General features: G+C 37.5%; 1 protein-coding gene across 1 annotated transcript in view; it reads left to right on the forward strand.

Annotated features, from left to right (window-relative positions):
* Positions 1-300: 300 nt before the first annotated feature.
* The window catches only part of ADAMTS6 (ADAM metallopeptidase with thrombospondin type 1 motif 6), a 140,367-nt gene continuing 118,304 nt past the window's right edge, over positions 301-22,363 (forward strand). Inside the window, exons 1-7 of the mRNA XM_041470766.1 lie at positions 301-500; positions 5,631-5,998; positions 6,716-7,080; positions 14,057-14,225; positions 19,373-19,587; positions 20,100-20,183; positions 20,676-20,821. Of these exons, the coding sequence (XP_041326700.1) occupies positions 5,902-5,998; positions 6,716-7,080; positions 14,057-14,225; positions 19,373-19,587; positions 20,100-20,183; positions 20,676-20,821 (1,076 nt within the window). The 5' untranslated portion in view covers positions 301-500; positions 5,631-5,901. The remainder of the gene's footprint in view (positions 501-5,630; positions 5,999-6,715; positions 7,081-14,056; positions 14,226-19,372; positions 19,588-20,099; positions 20,184-20,675; positions 20,822-22,363) is intronic.

The raw sequence follows: 22,363 nt of genomic DNA on the forward strand, positions 1-22,363 counted from the left end.
TATCCCATCCCGTTATCCCATCCCGTTATCCCATCCCATCCCATCCCATCCCGTTATCCCATCCATCCCATTATCCCATCCCATCACTCCAGTGTGTTCCCATCCCAACTCATCCCATCCCATCCCATCCCATCCCACCCCAACTCAGATGATATTCACATGGTATTTTGCACAGAGGAGGCTCCTCAAGAGGAGGGCACCCACCCCCACCCCAATATAAGCCTGTTTTTCCCTCCTTCCTCCTCTCCCCCCCTTTTTTGTTGGAAAGACAAAATGAGCAGGGTGATAGCTTCGGTGAATTGATGGCATCCTTCCTCCTGCCAAGCCAACCCGTTTTCTAAAAACCCCTTTAGGAAGGCTAGAGAATTTTATTCTGTTGGAGAATAGAACCCTGATGGTTGCTTGCACAGAGGGGAAAAGCAGAGAGGAATACGGGAATCGTCCTGTGCAATCTCTATTGTTTGAAACTTACTTTATATCAGAAATTGAAGATGAAAACGGTAAGGAAGATTTCACGCTATTCAATGAAACTTTTTGCTTTTCTTGTGTCCCGAATAATGGTGCGTGCAGGGCTTTGGGGAGTGGGGGGAGATTTATATTGCATTAGGCGAGGTGCATTTGGAGTAATTTCAGAGAGAAACCTTGAGATGGGGGAAGGGGTTGCGAGAATTTTTCAACCGATTAGAGAGGTGATTGATGAAGTACCATCTTGAATAGTGCACTTTTAAAAAGATTTTTTTATACTTCGAATACTAAGTCGTTGATAGAAGCAGAAACCAAACCAAAACCAAACAACAGATGAAAACCAAACAGCCCCCAAGCCCCAGCGACAACCCAGGGCTATTCCGGATTGCTGCTGAGTTGAGGACGCCCGGCTCTCGGCCGCGCCGTGTCCGGCGGTGTCCGCTGCCGCGGTCAGACAAGTGCACACTTTGTACCGGGGCTTGGAGGGTCGGCGCGGCCGCCGTCCCGCAGCGATGCTGGCGGGGATGTCGGGCTCTCGCTGGGCTCATCAGGAAGATGGAAGCGTGTGGTTTTGATTTACTTCGAGCCGCTTGGGATTTGCCAGACTCTTAACCCCGCGGACTCGCGTTTGTCGGTGTATGTCTGTCTCCGCAGTCGCCCAGGGTTCAAAGGGACTTTGTTTGGTGGGAGGAGGTAAGTGGGCTCTCGCTCCCCGGCGATGTGTGTGCGGATTTTGTCTTCACTACTTTCTTTCATTGTTGTACAAGAGAGAAGGGAGAGAGAGGGAGAGAGTCAGACTCTTGTTTTTATTTGGGCTGCCGGTGCAACGCGTTTGGGCCAAACGCCAAGTGTCTGGGTCACACGCGTTTTATCCAAATAGATTCAGCGCTGCTGTCTGGAAATGGGCTGCTGAAAGTTAACTTTAGGATCAGCTCCACCACAGCAACCAGACTCTCCCCTTCAGCCTCTCTAGGGAGGACGGATTTTTTTTTTTTCCCTTCTGAATTTTTTTTTTTTTTTTGAGGGATGTGTGTCTGGTGACTTCCAATTTTCTTCAGTACCAGTGTTTTTAACTCTCTGTGTGCAGACGTGTACAGATAATGTGCATGTGTGTACGTGTTTAACTGTGTGTGTAGCCGTGTATTTTCCTAGCCTGTTGACTTTTCCTTTTGGGGGGGTGGGTATTGCTTTTTCGGTAGGTGCAGTGACAGCTACCCCCTCGGCACGGCCGGCGGGGAGCCTGGGGCTGGCGGGGGCGGTTCATATGGTGGCGGCCCCGTCGTACGTCGGGGCCCGCACAGCAGTAGTTTTACTCCTCACGCTTCTGGTTAATTCCCGGGGAGGAGGGCTCGATCTTTTCCCTTTGTACGTGTCCCTCTCCCCGCCACTCCCGGCCCCCCTTCTTTTTCACCGAGCTCTTCCCGGCGCGGTCTGCGCGTCGCAGTTCTCGCCTGGGGAAGCTCCCGGGGGCACGGCTAATCCCCGGCTTTTGAAGCCCTGCGAAGTTTTTCACAGCCAGCCGCGATACCTGTAATTGAATTTGTGTGATTGATGCCCGTCCCCTCCCGCTGCCCTCCCCATTTCCTTAGCAACCACTCGTAGTGCCGGGCGGGCGCACGGCCGCCCCTGCCCGCGCCTCACCGCGGGCTCCCGCCGCCCGCACGGCCCGGCCGCGGAGGGCGGGAAGGCGGCGGGGCCGAGCCGCCGGGGCGGGGGCGTGGAGGACAGCCCCCTGTCCCGCCCGCCGGAGCGCCGGGTCCCTTTCCCGGTCGTCGCTCTCCTCGACCCCGCCCCGAGGCGTAGCGGCGGTCTGGGCTCTGCCGTCGGGCGGTGCGGTGGCCTGTGTTTTGTGGCACCTCGGCCGCCGACGGCCGCCATCGGTTCTGCGGTGGGCGCCCCTGGTGTGGCGGTTGTCTTGGGACATCAGTCTGACATGCTGCCCTGTCGTAAAACTTGAGCTGCCTTCAGGTTAAGTGATGCCTGAGTTGCCCAAGGCACCATTGTTTAGATGGAGGCTCCCATGGTGACTGCTCTGAGCTGTTTGGCTAGTCGCCTCTTCATAGTCCACTTTGTCACGGAATCATATAGGTTGAAGAGGACTTCTAAGGTTATTGAGTCCAGCCTATGACTAAACGCTACCCTGTCAACTAGACCATGGCACTAGACCAGTGCCATCCAGGCTGTCCTTAAACACCTCCAGCGACCGTGACAACCACCTTTCTGAGCACCCCCATCTAATGTCTGATCACCCTTTCTGTGATATTCTTCCTTATGTCCAGCCTAAACTACCCCTGCTGCAGCTTCTCTCCTGTCACTTTTTGCCTGGGAGAAGAGACCGACCCCCACCTGGCTACACTTTTAATTGTAAAGAATGATAAGGTCATCCCTATGCTGCCTTTTCTCCAGGCTAAACACCCCCAGCTCTCTCATCCACCTCACACAGGACTTGTGCTCCAGTAACTGTGACATTTTTTCTCCTCACTGAGTGTCACTGAGTGGGAACTTCATGACACCACTGACTGCCATGGTTACCCATGCCTTCACAGAAATGCCAGTGCCATGCAGCTGTTTCATCACTGGCATCAGAAAACATTACTTTCCTGTTTGGCAGAGCTCTTAGAGTTAGATGGGATCTGTGGTTTTAGGTGGTGGTTGAGGACACGGAGCCACACCTACATTAACCAGTGGGTGAGTGTGTAGTTCACCACACGATACACTAGAAGTTTCTTGTTGTAAGCTTAGTATTGACCAAATTTTGCATCTTAACAACAATCTACAGGCTGCCATGAAAATAGGCTGCCAAAGAAGGTGCAAATAAAACAAAAGGGGGATAGAGTCCAGACTTTGATGTTCCTACCAAATGCCATACTTAGAGTATTTTATCTTGAAGTTACCTGAGTGCTTTTATTCACATCCATTACCACTCTTTAATTGGAAACATTAATATAATTTCATATGGTCATCTTGTATCCATGGTCAAGCTGGCAATAAATATTTACAAGAAGAGGTAAAAAATTCTGCTGAATCTTTCAGAAAGTTTGATATGAAAAGAGATTTGTCTTGTGTGAACCAATCCTTGATTGGTCTTGAAATGAGGGAGACCACTTCAGAGACCTCTGCAAGAACACTAGGCATCAGTGACTGACACTGTTGACTAACATATGGTTATGGTCCATCATGTGGGCCATTGGTGGGTAAATAATAAATAATGGTACTAAATAATGGGTACTGTTAAATTATATCCAGTATTCTGACCTATCTAGCTCCCTAGGTACTGCAGCATCAGGAGATCCTAATTTTAGGATAACTTTTTATCAGCCTAACAGTCTGAACATGAACTCCCTGTTAGGATATTTTGGCTAAGTAGAAGCTGTAAGGCAATATTACCTCTATATATGGTGGTAACAAGCCATTACTGGACTACAGTTCCCAGTTCCAGTGTCTGCAGATAAAAAGGGATGCTGGCGAATTGGAAGCAATTCAGAGAAAGACTGCAAAAGTATTCAGTCATCTGGAAACTGGATTATACAGAATGAGATAAACCAAATAGGTTGAGCTGCTTATCAGGAAGTGTCCAGAGATGCTTGTATCAGATTATAACTGTGCACACAAGGAAAAGAAACCAGCTCATTAGCAAATGGGGATAAAGCAAGATTCAGTGACAAGAATGTGAAACTGTACATTCTCAGATTAGAAATAAGGCACATTACTTATTGTATTAATGTAGCTGAAAGAGTATGGGGTTAATTATGTATCTTCAAAACTTGCAAAAATCAAGGAACTGTAAGTAAATATTAGCTAGGAAATAAAGGTTCTACATAGCAAAGGAAACAGAGAGCTTTGAGCTTTTTTATTAATGTGTTTTGAGGCCTTGCCACATGTGCATGGCATCACAAAATCTTTATGCTTCCCCAGGAAAAAAATACTACTAAGCACAAAGCATGTTTGCAAAGTATCTTTTAGTCTCTTTACAAACCTGAATAAATCCTGCTTGCTGCCTTGAAATATTTTTAAAAGGTCAGATTAACCTCATTTGCACATTAGTAATTAGCTGGGTTTGAAACTGGCTGTTATCTAAATATTCATAGTAATGTTGGTAAATAGGATTTGGGTGATGATTTTTTCTTAATATTTTATGTTACAGCTCTTTATAAAGTCTTCATAAGTAATCCATTAGCTGCAGCTGTATTACCTGTCTGAATGAATGTATCATCATTCCCAGAATTTTAGAAAGGCAGATTTATCTGGTGCATGTGTGACTGTGTATGCTTGTGGAAATTGGTTTTTAAACAAGCTCCCCTTCTTAGGTGTTCTGTTTCTCCATTGTCTGCTTCAGCAGAGTTTGTGCACAGGTGTGCTGAGAGTGTTTAAGTGGACTGATGAATACCAGCTGACACAACACATAGTTTGGTATCCCATGGTACTGGATTGTTAGTTGACTGCATGGATCTTCCATTTAATCCCTGGCTACTCCTAGAGCTGCAGCTCTAGTAAAAAATAGTAAAAACTGTTGTTGCAATAGTGTTGTAAATGAAAAAAAAAACAAAAACAAAAAAACAAACAAAAAAAAAACCCCTGACAACAAATATTTGAAATATTGGAGTGTCTGGATGCATAGCTTTAGATACTGAAATTTGTTCTTTAGTATTCTAACATGCAGCATTCCTGTCTAAGTGAATGAGAATTCTGCCTGCATAAGCAGAACCCTGGCCCTACTAATAACAAAATACATGCTTCAGAAAGATCAGATAACTGTACTCTGGATTCCTTTCCAGGTTCTTCCTTTATCTACCAGTATACTGGGATGTGTTATTAACAGTTGAAATCAATGAGTGTGTAGCATTGATTATAGATGGAACAAATCTGAACACAGTATTTGAGCTACAAGGTAGCTCACTAAATGGGTGTAAGAATGCATAAAAATGACATGAAGTTAATAAGTGCATCACAGACTGTATGGATCTGCTTTTCAAGGTTAATGGTAACTCTTTTTCTGCTTTTTTCTTTCTGTAAGATTGTGACCTTGGATGTGACCATAAAATTGATACTGAATATTATTTCAAAATATTGCCCTGTGTAATTCACTGTCATGGCTTAATATTTTGCAGCATAGATCTGTTTTAATAGAAAGAATTTGCCTTGACTCATATTCTTCTGTTTTTCAGGAAAAGAAATGGAACAATTTCAGTAACTGTCCAATCTAACATCTGTCTCATATCTTAAGGAATCTTACAAATACTTGCTTTGAATTAAGAAAATGACTGCAGCTATAGAAGAAAGTACCTGTCCAGAAAGTAGAACATCCTATAGTTAATTTGAAAGTAGTATAAAATAAATATACCTGTTATGGTGCGATTCTGGAGTGAAGTTAACTCTATAGCACACAGGTAGCTCTCCAAGGAGAAAGAAAAAAAAACTTTCTGTTTTTTCTAAATTATGGAAATTTTTTGGAAGACGTGGACATGGATTTTGAGCCTAGTCATGGTTTCGTCGGAATTTCTCAGTAACAGCAGGCTTTCATACAGTTCTCAAGGTAGGGGTCTGATCTCTGCAGCTGGCAAGAAGCATGTATTTTTGCGTTGTGTTTGTGTAATATTTTCTAAACCATGTTTATATAATTCATGAGCTCATCTGGTCTCTGCTCTTAGTTTTATCATGATTAATTGTCATACAGATAAAATTTTCTTGTTCTAATTTCTCTCTGTCTACTTTTAACTGTAGGAAAGCCTTGCAAATTAAATCTTGTAAAATGTACTTGATAATATTTGAGAGACTTGCCATGATAAAATTAACATGCTTTTAGACTAGGAAGTAAGAATCTAATCTTGTTTTTACAATATAATCCTTTTCATTACTACTGTTTGTATTCTTGCAAGTGGATTTTCTAGCTTTTTTCTTTGAATGGTAGCACTGGGAAAAATATGCCCTTCTTACCAGACCCAGTTATTTACATATTTTTCGTAAATAGGAAAAGATAGGTATTAAACAACTTTGCTATTTCCAAAGTGATAAGCAAAATAATAGGAAATCAAACACATTTTCTTGACTTACAAAGAAAGAAAATAATGTTTTATTTTATTTTGTAAAATGCTGCATTGTGCGCTTACCTGAAGGTGACTTTTACTCATGAGAGTGATGAAATTTACCCCAAATGGTCTATGTTTATGCTACTACTTGTTGTTTCCTGTTATATTTTCTTCTCTTCTATGCCCACTCCCTGGACTGTCTTACCTTGTGATTGATTACAAAGAGGAATTCCTGTCTTACCTTGAACACTACCAACTAACAATCCCAATAAGGGTTGATCAAAATGGAGCCTTCCTCAGCTTTACTGTGAAAAATCCTAAACCCTCAAGAAGGAGGAGGAGCACAGACCCTTATGACCAAGAACTGGCAGCATCTAAATTATTTTTTAAACTTTCTGCCTATGGCAAGCACTTTCATTTAAACCTGACTCTCAACACAGATTTGGTATCCAGACATTTTACAGTAGAGTACTGGGGGAAAGATGGACCGCAATGGAAGCATGATTTCTTAGACCACTGTCATTACACAGGATATTTGCAAGACCAACACAGTACAAGTAAAGTGGCCTTAAGCAACTGCAATGGTCTGGTAAGTCCACATTACATGTTATAGTATAATAGTGTGCTTGTCCCTTTTAAATTACAGAAGAAGAATTAAACTGGGTTATCTTGCAGTTTTTTGAGTCCCTGTGGGAAGCAAGTAGACAGGAAGGTGCAGAAAACCCCTAAAACCTGATCTAGGTCCTGGGGAGAAATAGGTGTCAGTTTCTCAAGCTTAATATATATAACTGAGACTCAGTTCTGTAGTCTTCTAGTAGGCAACCTCTGTAGTGTTTATGGTGTCTGTGCTGGGGTTGCAGGATTATGTCTGTGCTGAGATCTTTACAGTTATAAGAGGCTTCCAAGCTGAAGGGACAGGGAGGAGGAAACAGTGGATCCTCCGGGGTACTGAATCTCTACAGAGAGATGTTGATTGGACTGAACACCCACTGACTTCGAGTATTTGGGTTTAAAAACTAAGTGAATAAAAGAAGGGTTGCTTGGTGTAGACATCATCATTGCTGTGAATTCAAAATGTGAAAAGTCTTTAACAAGTAACAGCATCGGAAAGTAATTATATAACTTTTTTGACCAGAAAGATTTTGTTTACAAATCATAAACTTTTGCATTTAGAAGTAAAATTAGAAGTTCTTACCTAATTTATTCTCATCTCTTCTCGTACTGGTGATCTTGTGATCACATGACCGTAATACATGCATGGAAAAAGAAATTAGAAAATGAACACAAACAAGTAAAAAAGCAAACTATTGAGTAACAAAATACTAAAACAGAAAGGCATGACTATGAAACGTTAAATCAAGAGCCAGTGTTTTCTGTAGTAAAAATATACTACATTATGGTTTCTCATTGTGGTTTTTATTATGGTAGAATGCTGGTCAATCTTGTTAGGAATAGGCTGATCTAACTAATTGCTAAGTTAAAAAAAAATTACACAGGCTTGCTAGACTAATTCCCTTTTGTCCTTGGAAGTGCTATTGAACAATACCTCTTGAGATGTTACTTTCAAAAAAAAGCCATCTGTTTCAGACCTAGATAGGTTGCATTACACCCAACTACTTGTGATATGCCTGATGCAGGCTAGTTTAACATTTCAGAGTGCTCCTGAAGAAAAATATTTAATGGGGATTTCCAGTGCTAAGTGAACACTTTCAGATGAATGGAGTTAACATGGTGTTCCATTGAGTGTAGTATTACAGTTTGGTTCATGTATTTTCCTATCATCTTTTCCCATCTGTTGCTCCTTATGGCACTTCTTTTCTTCTAAAAAAGCATGGAGGATGTCACGAGGAAGCAGAATATTGGTTTTTTTTTTTCTTCTGTGCCCAGCACCCTGAGGTGACATTTCGGATGTTTTCCCTTTGCCCTCAGGCTGTCTGTTTTGCTGGAGTGAGGCTGCCTGTCGTTCTAGGTGTCAGTATGTTAACTTTGTGTTTGTAAGTTAACTTCTGTGTAGAGTGTTTCCCAGTTAAATCATCATCCTCAGTGGTTGTGGTTGTCCTTATGTGTGTCTTTCAGGTGTTAAGGCAGCCTTATATCTAGACTTTGGGCACACAAATTCTTCATGGTCATGTCTCTTTACTTGGGACTTCACGTACCAGGTGTGCACTGCATCTCTTAGGAAGATTGGTCGCAAGCATGTGAGGCTCCTGTGTTGCTCCAGAAACATCAGCAGGGAGACACGTGGCTCTGTCTCAGAGGCATGAATCCTGCAGAGGGTGCAGCAGTAGTCTTGACTTGGTACTATCCTCTACTACTCTTCAGTGTTGGCAGTGCCTTCCAGAGCACAGTGTATGGGAGTTACCACTCCATTCAGATAAATGCATCACAAAGTTATTTTAAAATGATGATTCCTACTAATGAATGTTTTGTTATACAGCTGCTGGTTAGAACATGTTTAGTAAAGCGATTGGCAGTGAGTATTGAAGACAATATTACTTGTTTTAGAGTTAGCAATAGCTCAGAATGCATTGTGCTTAAGGCATTTGTTATATTTTCCAGTTTGACTGCTGGTCTGTAAATGACTGCCAATCATAGTCTAATAGTCCTTGTTTAACATCTGTATTAAAGCCAGTCATTGTAAGTTTAACTCTTTACCTCTTAAGCAGGCAGTAAGTAATATTTAATAGTGAATGTTTCTCATAAACAAAATGTATGCAATGAATTTATTCTGGTTGTTCTGTTAGGTTTCACTGTTGACAAATAGGTCAAGTTTCTTCCCCTTATTGAATGTCTTGAATTATTCTTATTAGTTATTCAGAGTGGTTATGTGAGAACATGATTTAAATAACATATGTTTTATGTCTTTGAAGAACACTTGCATTTGAGATAAATGTGAGGAGGACTTTTTCTCAGTTTCATTATAATAAAAGTGACAGGCAATCAGCTGATTTTCCTATCACTGTTTCTTGTTTCAGCCTCTCCGTCTATCTTTCTCATTACCAAGAGCCTTAGAATTACAGGCTGCTACTTACTGAAGTTTCAGTCCAGCAGCTTCCATCTGCTGGGCCCTGACTTTGCTATAAATTGTCTGAATTTGTGAGTAAAGCTCTATAATCCAGTGAGCATTCACGTGAGGAAATTGAAGGTCTTGTCCACAGGGTTGCTGGCTTCCAAACTCATGGTTACTGTAGTGGATGCAACACTTGTGGGTGGATTGCAGGTTGGGTGTATCATGAAAGAGCCTACAATAAGCAGGGTTTTAGGGATTTTAGATGTTGGGTACAAGGCAGCCGGACTGAGGCATTTTCTAAGCTGACTATTTCATACCAAAGGATAGAGGAAAAGAAATGGTGGTAGAATAGCTGAAGAGTGAAGAACTCACCTTGGGGGAATGGAGTTTGACTGAGTCTGGGAGGAGCAAATCTCAGAGAAGTTCTGGAGCCTTCAGTAATGGAATCAAGCAAAACCCAAACTTTTTGAATTTTGGCTTATCTTTGTCCTCTGCCAGGTGCCAAAGCTCTTAACTGAGTGCTCAAACAAGTTTTGCATGGTAGAAAATCTTGTAATTTTGGCCTGAAAAGGTCTGTAGTAGGAACTATTTTGAGGCTACTGTGGTCCCAAGTAAATGGTTAATGTAAAACATGTAGTATTTCCATATATATGAAGTTCATGCATTGCATAATGTTTGTGCTGGACAGCACAGTTACCTCCATCCAAACAGAAATTATAAAGAAGGCACAGGTAGGTGACTAGCTTAAGAGCATGAGCTTACTTTTTCAGTGGGGAATTATTTTGCTGGAAGACTTAATGTTTGCTTCATTTATTCCTAAATACATATATTTATAAATTACTAATATTTTTCTTAAGAATGAGTTCATTTGAAAGCCATTTTTACTCTAAAGAATACATCTACTTTTATAGATCATAATTTACATAAACTATGGTATTTTTACTGTATGTGAAATAATTCTGTATCAGGGTCTTTATGGCTGTCTTTGATGGTCATATGTTTTTGCAGTCCCTCAGTATTCAGAAAATTATATACAAGCTGTCCCTATCCTAGTTTTAAGGTTTTTTGTTAGATTCCATGATGTGCTGTCTCAGGCCAGATCACTGTTTTTTTCATCTTTGAGAGCACAGTAGGTTAATGAAATCTTTTTCCTCAGTCATAAAATCATGGTGTATAGCTAGCTGTTGACATATTGAACAACATTGACTTGTTTTCAGAAGTTTCCATTACTAGTACTTTATATTAAAGATGGATAAACATAAAGCCTAAAGAGATGCAAGGTGTGGAAAAATTGTGAAAATATAGGGCTGTGTGGAAAAGGCATGTGCTTACTTGTTCCCCATAATTCAGTTTGTTTTTGCAACTGATGGATGTCCCCCATCTGAAGGAGGTTAAGGCCCTGGCTGGACAGCCTGACAGAAGAAGATTCTTTTTCACAAATTCAGGGGGAACTCCATGTGGATTCACAGATTTGTCTGAGCATGTCAAACTGCTGGAACCAGACCTTGTATATGTTAGCATGAGTTGGCAGTCTGTAGTGGGATTGGATAACACAGGACCTCAAACAATCTGTTTTAGATAATAATCTTGGGAATGTTCCTTGTAGTAACATACTTGGTGCATTCAGCTTGTTTCTTATATCCATGGTATTATGTCAAAACCTTTTCTGGTCATTCTTAATGTCTTAATGATATTTCTGTGCTTTGGAGCAGAAGTTTAATTTATGAACTGTTAAAATACAATAGCAACACTTAAAAAGAAAATTAAAATTAATTCATTTTAATGCTTTTAATGGGCATTATTTCAAACTCCTTTTTCAAATGAAGTTTTGTTTTCCTCAGATAGTGGATTATAAAACAAAGCTGGTATTTAGAATGTTGGTTTGGATATAATAGTGTACTCCCACTATGTATTAATCAGGCATTGCTGAATACATAAACAATGCCAGTATCTCTAGCCAAATGAATTTTTGAAACTTAGAACATATGCTGGCCATCACCAAGGTACTTTTTAGTTGCAGTATTTAGAGTGCTTCTTAAAAATCAGTCATTTCACTGTTGAATCACTGTGATTCATTGAGACTGGTTGCATCAATTTAGCACTGGAAGAACAATTTTGTTTGCAAGCAAAAATACTGTTAGGCTTAAAATAGTCTACCTATGCCAGGCTTATGTGAAGGGCATATGCAGGGTCATTGTGTTTCCAGTGCTAATTTAATCACTTGTCTGATAGAAGCAACTGACCACACATGTTTTCACTTCCTGCTTGTAGATCTATGTTAAAATTTATTTGTAGTTCATTAACTAAGCATTATTAAAATGTCTTTTCTTAAGCACCATAGCATTTAGGCAAATGAGATCAGATATCAGCTAGGCATTGGAAAAAGTGGTGATGCTGTCCTTACTGTTTTCACTGCTGGTACCTGAAGGAGCTGTGACTATTGCTTGCAGATATTCTTTAGTTATTTGCAGGAGCAAATATGCAATTTGTATAGAGAATTAGTGCTGCAATTAAGAGTTTATGCTATTTGAATTGACTTAGCTCTGCCGATGTAGTCTTGCCACTTAAAATTATCAGTTTCAGTATCTGATATAATTATCTCATTTATGCTTAGACTTGCAAACATGGCTGGACTTGAGTATAGACGGGAAGGATGTATGCTCTGGAGGAATTTAAATTAGGACTCACTCTGTCTCAGAGACAGTGCCACAGATTGGATGGTATCTCTGTCTTCTCAGGCTTGGCTTGAGGCAGACAGCCTGATGGTGTTGGCCAGAACCACTCCGCAGGACTCTCTTCCTGTGGGAACATAATACCAGAGCTTACAATGGCTCAGGATTCACTTGAACCCAGATGTCTGACATGCAGACTGGATGCAGTCCAAACTGTCAAGGTTCTTTCTGCACATCTGGCAAGCCCACTTTCAGTTTGTTTTATATTTTCAATACTGTTTAAGCAGCAGTATACCAGTAAATTATTTATTTTCTAGTAAAATCTTAGACTTCAAGTTACAAGAAGGCATTGTAAGAGGAATTTGATACTGCCATCTTCCAGGTGAATTTAGACCCTGATGTTGCCTTCTGAGTTAATAATTGAGTTCGTAACGAAAAATACCACTGAAGAGGAACACTTATTTTTGCATTCACAATGTAATGAAGGAGTAATTGAAAGCTGCAGTCTGTTCATACATATATTTTCACCATTTATAAAAGAGTTCTATTTGGAAAACACTTGTTTCTGGTTTATTACATAGGATATTTTATTTTGTAAGTTTTATTTTGTTGTTTCAGAAGAGAAGATCAGTAGGCATTTCATGTACAAAACAGTAGCAGGACAAGAGCTTTGACCAAGAGTACAAAGACAAGCTCTGATTTTTGAAAACAGCTTTATGATTTTTAGAGCAGATATGGAGCAAGTGCTCTTATCACTGATCACAGAGGCCTTAAAAAAAGATTCATGTGTAGTACTTGTTTTACAGGTAAAAGGTGTGGTGGAAATTTGTGATTCCTCAAGTCAGGATATGAATGTAAAAATTCTTGCTTCTAGGCTTCTTCTGTCTGATGAGTAGCTCTTCCCTGTGTAGAAAGTTTGTACATTCAGAATTTTCTACATATGGGTCTCAGAATTTTTTATTTAGCGAACATTGGTGTAGAAGTCTGTCAGGGCTTATTCCCCAATATTTCTATATCTGAAAGGATCCAAAACCTGGATTTTCTGCTAAAGTTCAGTTTTAATTGCTGAAGGTTCAGGAAATTGCATAGTTGGCCTGAAATCTCCCTTTTCTTCCATAAACCACTTCCTGTTTGGAAGAAGCTGAGTTCACAAATGTGAAAGTTATGAGAATAGAGTATCTGCTATTCTGCGCTGCAGTATGAGGAAAAAAATATTCATTTGTTATGGAGAATGAGGTCTAGTGTATAGTCTTCAATAACTCTTGTTTGCTAGAGTTATGGCAACAGTTTTTATGGAATAAATGCTTTGTAGACATTGTAACTTAAGTTAATATAAATAATTTGATTTCTATTAACTTGCTGAGTTTTGGGATTGTGTCTGGATGTAAAATAAAAATGATTTCTTTGAATATGTGTTCTAAAATTAATCCTTCATGGTGTTTGTCTTTGAAGTATTTGGCTTTAAGCATCTAGCAGTGCGGCATCACAGAGGGATATTGGACTTAGCATTAGAGCAAGGCCATTTTGGCTTGGTGTAATTTTTAATGGATATGAATTATGTCATTTCAGAACATCTCTGTGAAGAGATTATTTGTAATATTCTGAGACTATCTCTTGCTTTTTTTTACTGCATCTACCAAAAAAAAGGTGAAAGTTCTCCACAAATAGGACAATGATAGTTTTATTTTTTCTCACTGTATTGCTTATAGGCACCTACTCTGCTCATACTAAGTCAGCAGATGAGAGCTGGCTCATGCACTGTTTTATGTGTTAGCTTCTAGCTGTGGATTTCTTCACAGAGAATGTTTTTTAAAGTTAAGTTTTGTGATAGTGGTTCCATATTGTCTATTGTAAGCTTTTGTTTTCTTATTTGCTTCTTTAAGCATGGAGTCATTGCTACAGAAGATGATGAGTATTTTATTGAGCCTTTAAGAAATATAACAGAAGATTCTAGTAACTATAATTACGAGAATGGTCATCCTCATGTTATATACAAAAAATCTACCATGCACCAGCAGCACCTCTATGATCACAGTCACTGTGGAGTCTCAGGTAAACAAGAATAAATGTCATTCCTTTTAAAAAATGGTAACTTGAGATGTATTTTAAGATCTTGCTTGTTTCACATTTAAGACATAGTGAAGAATGTAGCTATGAGAATCTTCCTTCTGGATGATGTAATGTCTTGTTGAAAAGTAGTTTTGATTTTTCTTTTTTTTCAGATTGAGACTATAGTGTATTTCTACTAAGACAGCAGGAGTAAGTCTTGTTTTGTGCCTACATTGTGTACAGTGGTAGAAATGAGCACAGGCTTCCTCAAAATGTGTATAAATGTACTTAATTTCCCAACAGAAAGCATGCTTGAAGGACTGCGTATTACAGCTCAGTGTGTAGTATGTGTTCAATCTCATTTGAAGAAACTCTATATGCAATAAATATGATTATCAATACATTTGGAACTGAGTCCACATCTTTCTTGTTTACAGAGGTTTATAGTGTTTTGGTACTGATTTTTGGTCCACTTGGTTAACATTATTCCATTATAGTCAAGATTGTGATTTACCTGTGCCTTATGGGCAGGATTATATAGTTTTGATGGAGTGATATTTTCTTCATAAAGAAGTTTTAACCTCTACGGATATACGTTTCAAGTACTCTAACATAAACCTTGATTAAACTGAAAACTCACTTCTAGAAGACAGCATGGAGTAAATCTGAGAAGTTCTTTTAGAGCACAAAAGTAATTTTTGACATGCTAGAAAAGTGTTTTAACCTTGTCAATTGTTTATATTTCAGTAATAGCTTATTCTTAAAAGTTCAGTCCTAGGCAGTTGTGTTCCATGAGATTCAGTACGTGGGGCAGACTCACAATAACTAATCTTAAAATAAAATAATATCATAGTTCATTGATATAATTTATTTTAGCTTATTTTGGAGTTTATAATGTTTAGTGGCACCAGCTGTCTAAGCTTACAGTACAGATTGTCTGCAAAATCCCATTCTTAGGAGGTAGCTTTTTCTTGAGTGTTTCAGTTAATTGTGTTTATGGAATGTCAGACTTCATATGTGTAATTTCTCTTTTAGTTTGAGGGCATTATTCAATATACATGCTTGTAATATTGCAAACAAAGCTCTTAAATGTTACTGCCTGCTAAATGATTGTAAAATAAGGGTACTAGTATATGTTCATTTTGCTGGGAGAGCTGTCACTTAAGCCGCTTGAAATAAGTGGAAGGTTTTGAAATGTAAGGACATGTAATTTTTACCATTATTATATCCCTACAAAAAGAAAGGATATTGGCCTCTGTTGGATCTTGTCTTCTAGAGTAATTCTGCTCCAAGCCAACAAGGTTGTGTTCAGTTATTCTGGTGGTGTCTGTTACATGGATCACAGGTTGATCGGAGCTATACATCTTGTATGATTTTTTGCAAAACATGGTATAATATTTAGCATTTATTACTTAGTATAACTGAGGGTACCTTTTTTCTTGGAAGCTCCTGTGCATTCTCTCAGCTTTCACAGCCTGAAGTCCTTAATTATTGAAGTACTAAAGCACTGTTTTTTACAAGCCTGAGAATATTATGATGCTCATTCATCTCAGTTTCTCCTTTTCCTGTTGTTCTGTATACTATTTCCACTCCATTAAAATGTCTAAAAAAATTCACTGTCTGCCAAGACTGCAAGGTCTTGCTTTTCCAGATGACATTCTGTCTTACCCTCATGGGTACCAAAGCCTTTTAAACTCATTTTCTGATCACTGTTGCAGCTTTATCTTAAAGCGAAATGGCATACAAAGCATCCTGAAATACCAAAAAAAAAACCACTGAAAAAAGAACAGCTAAAAAATAAAGTAAAATATTAATTTTCAGTTTTGCAGCTTTCACACCCAAGGATTAAAGCCAGGTATTCAGTGATGTTTAGGGAATTTGACTGGTTTTGGAAGTTTTGAACGGTCCAGTTTTGTGTTTTAAAATGCAAACATCACAAAGCTCTAAATACCTTTTGGCAGTATATGATTTATTTTGTCTGGAGACTGATTTTAACTTTACCTTCAGAACAGTTTTCCTAGCATTCCATGCAGGGAGGAATCTGCTTGAGAAACTGTGCCACTATTCATTGTCAAGTTTCCCATACTGAAACCTAGTTTATTTTGCACTTCTTCTCCATCAGGGAAATAGTCAGGATTTTGAAGTGTTGATAGTGACAAGGGGAGTGTAGTTTCTGACCTTTCTGAGAAAAACAACCATAATAGAATAGAAAGTGGAGCACAGAATTTGGTGAAAGCATGATCAGAATTGACTGCGATGACTAAGTGATGGGCAACTTCATAATCAATGGTAGAATTATGGTAGCTAATACAAGAGGAGAATTGGAGAGGCATGGAGAATCAGATGAGAGCACAGGATACATTTTCATAATTTAAATTAGGTTTTAAGCATTTAAACATAAAAATGTTCGAAATACAATATGTTAAAGTTGTGTTTCATGTATGTATTGTCACCAATTAATTATGTTTTATTAAATATAGCTGAAATCACTAAGGCTTTGGCAAGAAGTTTTCCACTGCCAAATTCCAATTGCTTCAATGGGGTTTGAGACCACTGGATTATTTTGCAATTTGCTGCATTTGTATAGGATTGAGAAACAACAGAAATTGACATATGAAAGCTGCAGAGTGGCAGATTATTTCTGGGTAGTTCTACTATTTTTTGATTTATGTAGTGATTTCACTTGTCTCAGACTCTACAGTTGGTATATTCTAAAATATGGAATAAAAGCTTGTTAGAAGCATGAAATAATGGTGCTAGAATATTTAGGAAAAAACCAGCATAATGTTTTGTTTTAAAATGAAATATTTTCATAGCTGCATCTGACATAAGAAGTTTGTTATTGCATTTTGAGATATTTTTCTATTTGTGCTTCTTTCTTTCTTTCTTTCTACCTTGACCACTACCCAATATCTTAGATGACTGTCTTAGGAAAACTTGTGTACAGTAGTTGTGAACTCTGTGTCTATATGGGTTTGGATTTCTTTTCAGTTGCAGTTTAAAACCTAATTTCACATTTCTGCAATAACTGTTTTGGGATCAATTATGGTATTTTTCTGTGGATTTTTTTTCTTTATTTTTCCATTTATTTTTCCTTTTTTTTTTTTTTTTTTACTTACGTATAATTATGTTCAATGTTAATGGAGTTTAATTTTTTCTTTTTTCACTTATGAATATGGTGAAAGAATGATGTAAGTTGCCACATAGCTATTCTCACTAAATAAGTAATATATCTTCATTTATTGATATATTTAAGCATTTATATAATTTTGAGATCAGCTGAAGCCTAAGCTTCTCATCTGATAAGAAAATGAGATATGGTTGTTCTTATGGAGTCCTCTGTGACCTTTGTTTGAAAGACAGTATGAAGATGATTCCAAAATCTTTTTTTTTTTCCTCTGAAAGTTTTATGTTTGAAATCAGTAGTTTTTAAAACTTTAGAATAGTCTGCATTTTGAGTGAAAATTTTGAATTAATGTGGAAGCAGTACTTTCTAAAATACTTTTAGCACTCCAAGAGCATCAGAAACCATCAGCATTTGTTATTTGAAAAAGAATGAATTTTTAAAAAAATTAGTACAATAGCTGTCAGAGAAAATTCCAGACATTTCTAAGACACTATTTAAGTGTGATGAAAATCTTTGAACAGTGCAAGCAGCTTTGAATTTTCTAGAATAGAGGTGAAAAAGAGGAGAAACCTTAGTAGTCATTATAGCATCCAAACCAGGCTTTAATACTTTGCACAGGGCTTTTTTAGAATGAATTATAACCATTGGAGAGTAAGGACCATTTTGTTACTGGTGTTTTTGTAACTACCAGGTTTACTTAAATTTTTTGACTTTTCTAAAATATGCGCCTTTTAGAGCCAATACTGTAGCCTCAAAAATTATGAAACTCTGCAACAGTGGGAATACTGAAGGTTTGTATTCCTGGTTTTGACCTGAGCATACATTCTTTGTGGTGTAGTTTTTCCTCTTTGAAATCAGTGTGCTTAGCTAACTTGCATAAAGCATTGGTTTTCTTATGGGAGGTACTGGTTCTATCTCTACTCATCCTTAGCTGACCCTGTTTTAGTAGAGGTAATGATGCAAGAACATTGCTCATTTGAGCAGTTCTGTTCAGACAGCTATAAATGTATCTATTAATGTTCTTGTGCTCATCTGTAAATACCAAGAATAACTTAGCTGTTTTGAAATCCTACTCAGATAAAACCAGACTAACAATATACTTTGCTAAACTTTAGCTTGAGATCTTTGCTGGCTCTTGTGGAAAAGGGATATACGATACACATTAAAAAAGCCAAAAAATTGAATCCACCCTTCTCTTCCTTTGTAGGTAAGGATGGATTAAATTTTGGCCTGAGGACAGGAATTAGAATTCAAAGTCATCGTGTAATGTTTGTTTTGCCGATAATTACAGCTCTTTGGATTTTTAATAATTTATGTCTTGCACACAAGAAATATTTTTCTATATATTTACCTGAAAGAAAAACAAGAATCAACATATTTGAACTGAAATTTGTGTTGAGATAACTATGGCAATTGCCCCATGTTGGACCATTTAAAACTTTCTGTTACAGTTAATTCACAAGGTAGATAAAATATAATCTGATAAATTTCTGAAGAGAAAATATATTCATTTTAGGCATGTAAGCCTAATTGCCTAAAAATTACAGACTTTTGTAGTAGGGGAAAAGCTTTTTAGTGTTTTATGAACATGTTTAATTCCTTAGTAAATTTTGATAACTTTTACATTAATTTTGAATTTTTGGTTTCTAGTATTTTTTTTCCAGGGGTTACAGCTGTCTTGTTCTTATTCTTAAAATTCTGACGTGTTCTTGTGGTTAATTATAACTAATCTTTAATAGTAACATGAATGTGCAAAATCAGATTTATTAAGAAAGGATTTTTGTTTATTATCCTAATTCAAATTTAAGGAGAGTTGAGATCATTGGTTCTCAAAGTTGGCTTTCCATTATATAAGTTAGTTAAAGATAATTTGGAAAATAAAGAAATTTAATTTCTATTTGCCTCAAGAAAGACTTCCTTGCTAGAAACTTGGAGATGGCAATCTCAACATAAACCAGCTGCATTTGAATGAGTTTTACTAGTGACTCCCTCTCAAGTATTTAATTGTTTTGGTTCCTAGAAGACCTCACAAGAAGCAGCAAACCTTGGTGGATGAATGATGCATCTGCTTTTCCAGCCTCGCTTCCAGTCAATGGCACACTAAGTAGTCATAGTCGACAGAAGAGATCTGTAAGCCTTGAGCGGTTTGTGGAAACGCTGGTAGTAGCAGACAAAATGATGGTGGGATACCATGGTCGCAAAGACATTGAACACTACATTCTGAGTGTAATGAATATTGTAAGTTTCATCCTTCTCTGTGCTCGTACCAATACCTATGTACTGAAATGATAATGGACTTGTCAAGTGTTTATTTATTGCCGTGAATGATGCTTTAATATCAGTACTAGCTTACAGAAATGTATAGTTTAAATATTGGAAATCTTAGCATTTTGGGAAAATGTCAAGAAGTATGTTGTGATCACTTTTAAAAGTTGTCTTTAATTTTGAATTCAAATAATTACATTCAGATTATACAGTTCTATTCTGCTTACATGGACACTCTAAAGGCTCATTGTGCTGGATGAATTATGAAACAAGGTATAAACAGTTTCAGCTTAAAAGTGTGGTTCAAAAAGGGTTTTTTTTAACTGAATGGTCATTTTTTGGTCAAAAAATAACTTGTATTTAGGTGACAATGGTACTTTACATTATGGAACTACATGAGGAAATTGGGTTAATTTTTAACCTTTTAGAAAGCAAGTAGTGTTTCTTGTCTGACTTTGTGCCTTTTCTTATTTTCTGGAGGTCAGGTTGCCAAACTTTATCGTGATTCCAGTCTAGGAAACGTTGTGAATATTATAGTGACACGTTTGATTGTCCTCACTGAAGATCAGGTAAGAGCTGTTGTGCTAAGCTTTATACCTGTGAAATACAAATTACATTATTATATAATGTAGAGTTATTTAATTAATAGCTTGAAGTGGCTGCCTCTGAGTACAAAACCTATCACGTAATTTTTCACTACTTTAATCAAGATGAAGCAGTTCAAAGGAATATTCCTCGCGTATCATCTCAAAGATATGTATTCTTACTTCAGGTGACTATTATTACACCTTCGGGGATGTCAGTTTTATTTTTAGATCTGTATTTTGATTTTTTTTTCTGTATTGACAAAATGATTATTAAAGTCGGAGCAGAAAGAATGATGGTTCAGTAATACACAGCTGAACTTGGGGTCAGATTTTACAGAAATAAAATTTGGCAAGAAGATTTTATTCCTAGAAACCACTGCTTCTAATTATAGTCCCATTTTAGTTTTCAAAAGGCTTAACAACTGACCTTAGTAATTTGTTTGGAACATTTCTGGTATGCATGTTGTATTGCAGCCAAACTTGGAGATAAACCACCATGCAGACAAGTCCCTCGATAGCTTCTGTAAGTGGCAGAAATCCATTCTCTCTCACCAAAGTGATGGAAACACCATTCCAGAAAATGGGATTGCCCACCATGATAATGCGGTTCTTATTACTAGGTATGGTCATTATAAGTATTGTGTTTATTTTATTTCTTGTAGCTTTCTTGTTCTTAGCATATATATGTCTAGAGGCTAGTTGCAAAATAATATACTTGGTAGGTAACCTTAAAAGGAGGAAAATTGATGGCTTGTCTTAAGTTTGTCAGATTATTAAGGTTTAGATTAAGAATTTGGAAAAATAAGGTCTGCAAATCCATTGCTTCTGCTGTTATTTTCACTTCATAATTGCCAATACAAAGTATTACAGTAGAAAAGAAGGATCCTATTGAACATTTTATACTTTAATAATTGAAAAGAATTCATAAAATTGCAGAGAACAAAACAGAATGAAAAATGTATTGTTAACCATGTAAAGTGTTTTTGTAAGGGTTTCAAGCCAGAATTTCAACTAGCATAATAGTATTTATCTGAAAACAGGTTCTTGCAGATTCCAGCAATATGAGACTCTGCTTTGTAGCTGGTTTGATTTATGATGCTTAATTAAGATGAGAACTGACAATTTTAATAGATAGTTTCAAAGCCTGCATGTGTGCCCATTTGTTTGCTTCTAGTTCATTGTTACTGTGATAAATTCAACATAACTTGCACTGTGATCTTGTGATCCTGATAAAGGCATTTGTGTCTGTCCCTTTGCAGTTTGATGTAGGCAACTGTACTTTAATAGAAGATAAGTCTCACTGTTATTTAAGGATACTTTTGTTTTGTTTTGTTTAAGAAGCAGCAGGTTCATCCACTCTTATTTTGATTAGGATCTTTTAAATACGATTTCTGCTTTCCAGGACAAATTCTGTACTGCTTTGTATGTAAGCTATTTTGGAATCATTGCATTCACTGCAGAAAAATTGAAATAGTGATTAAAATAATGTATATTTTGTATAATTTTGCATAAAATTTGTTTAGATTTTTTTTTTCCTGAAGGAGGTGGTGTTTTTTCTTGGTTTTGTTTTGCATAATGAACAAATCTTTATTTTTGAGAGGAAATAGAAGCTAGTGAATCACTTGCGTGTATTTTGTATTCATATTTCAGATATAATTATGTATGATCTTAAATAGTTCATAGTAAAAATCAATGATTAAATGCTAGAGTAACTCAGAAAGCTTTTAGATTTCAAGAAGTGTAAAAAAAAAGATTAAACTATAATAGAAATAAATCAAATGCAATGAAAAATAAAATAGTTGCATTCTAAGGTCTTAAGGTCTTTCACAAAGGCTTTTGTCTATGATCAGTTTTGTGCCTATAAGTAATTCCTTCGCTAGGACTTTTGAAGCAGAATGTGTGATCACAGCTTTGCTACACATGAAACTTCCACTGGTATAGTTTAGGCGAGTGAAAAAGTGTAATCCATGGGTGATGTGGTTGTGTCAGTTGAAGCTCCTCAATGTACGTATGCGTGAGTTGTATTTGGCAACTCTGTATTTTTACTGCTACGGCTGACTAACCTGACACTTTGTTGGTGGTATTCTGGCATTACAAAGCACAGTTGTTTTCCTTCACAGCTTTAATGTGTTTGATTACTGTGTAATGTGTATTCTGTACTG

Source organism: Pyrgilauda ruficollis, unplaced genomic scaffold (assembly GCF_017590135.1).
Source record: "Pyrgilauda ruficollis isolate IOZ18807 unplaced genomic scaffold, ASM1759013v1 scaffold25, whole genome shotgun sequence".
In the NCBI taxonomy this organism is placed as follows: Eukaryota; Metazoa; Chordata; class Aves; order Passeriformes; family Passeridae; genus Pyrgilauda; species Pyrgilauda ruficollis.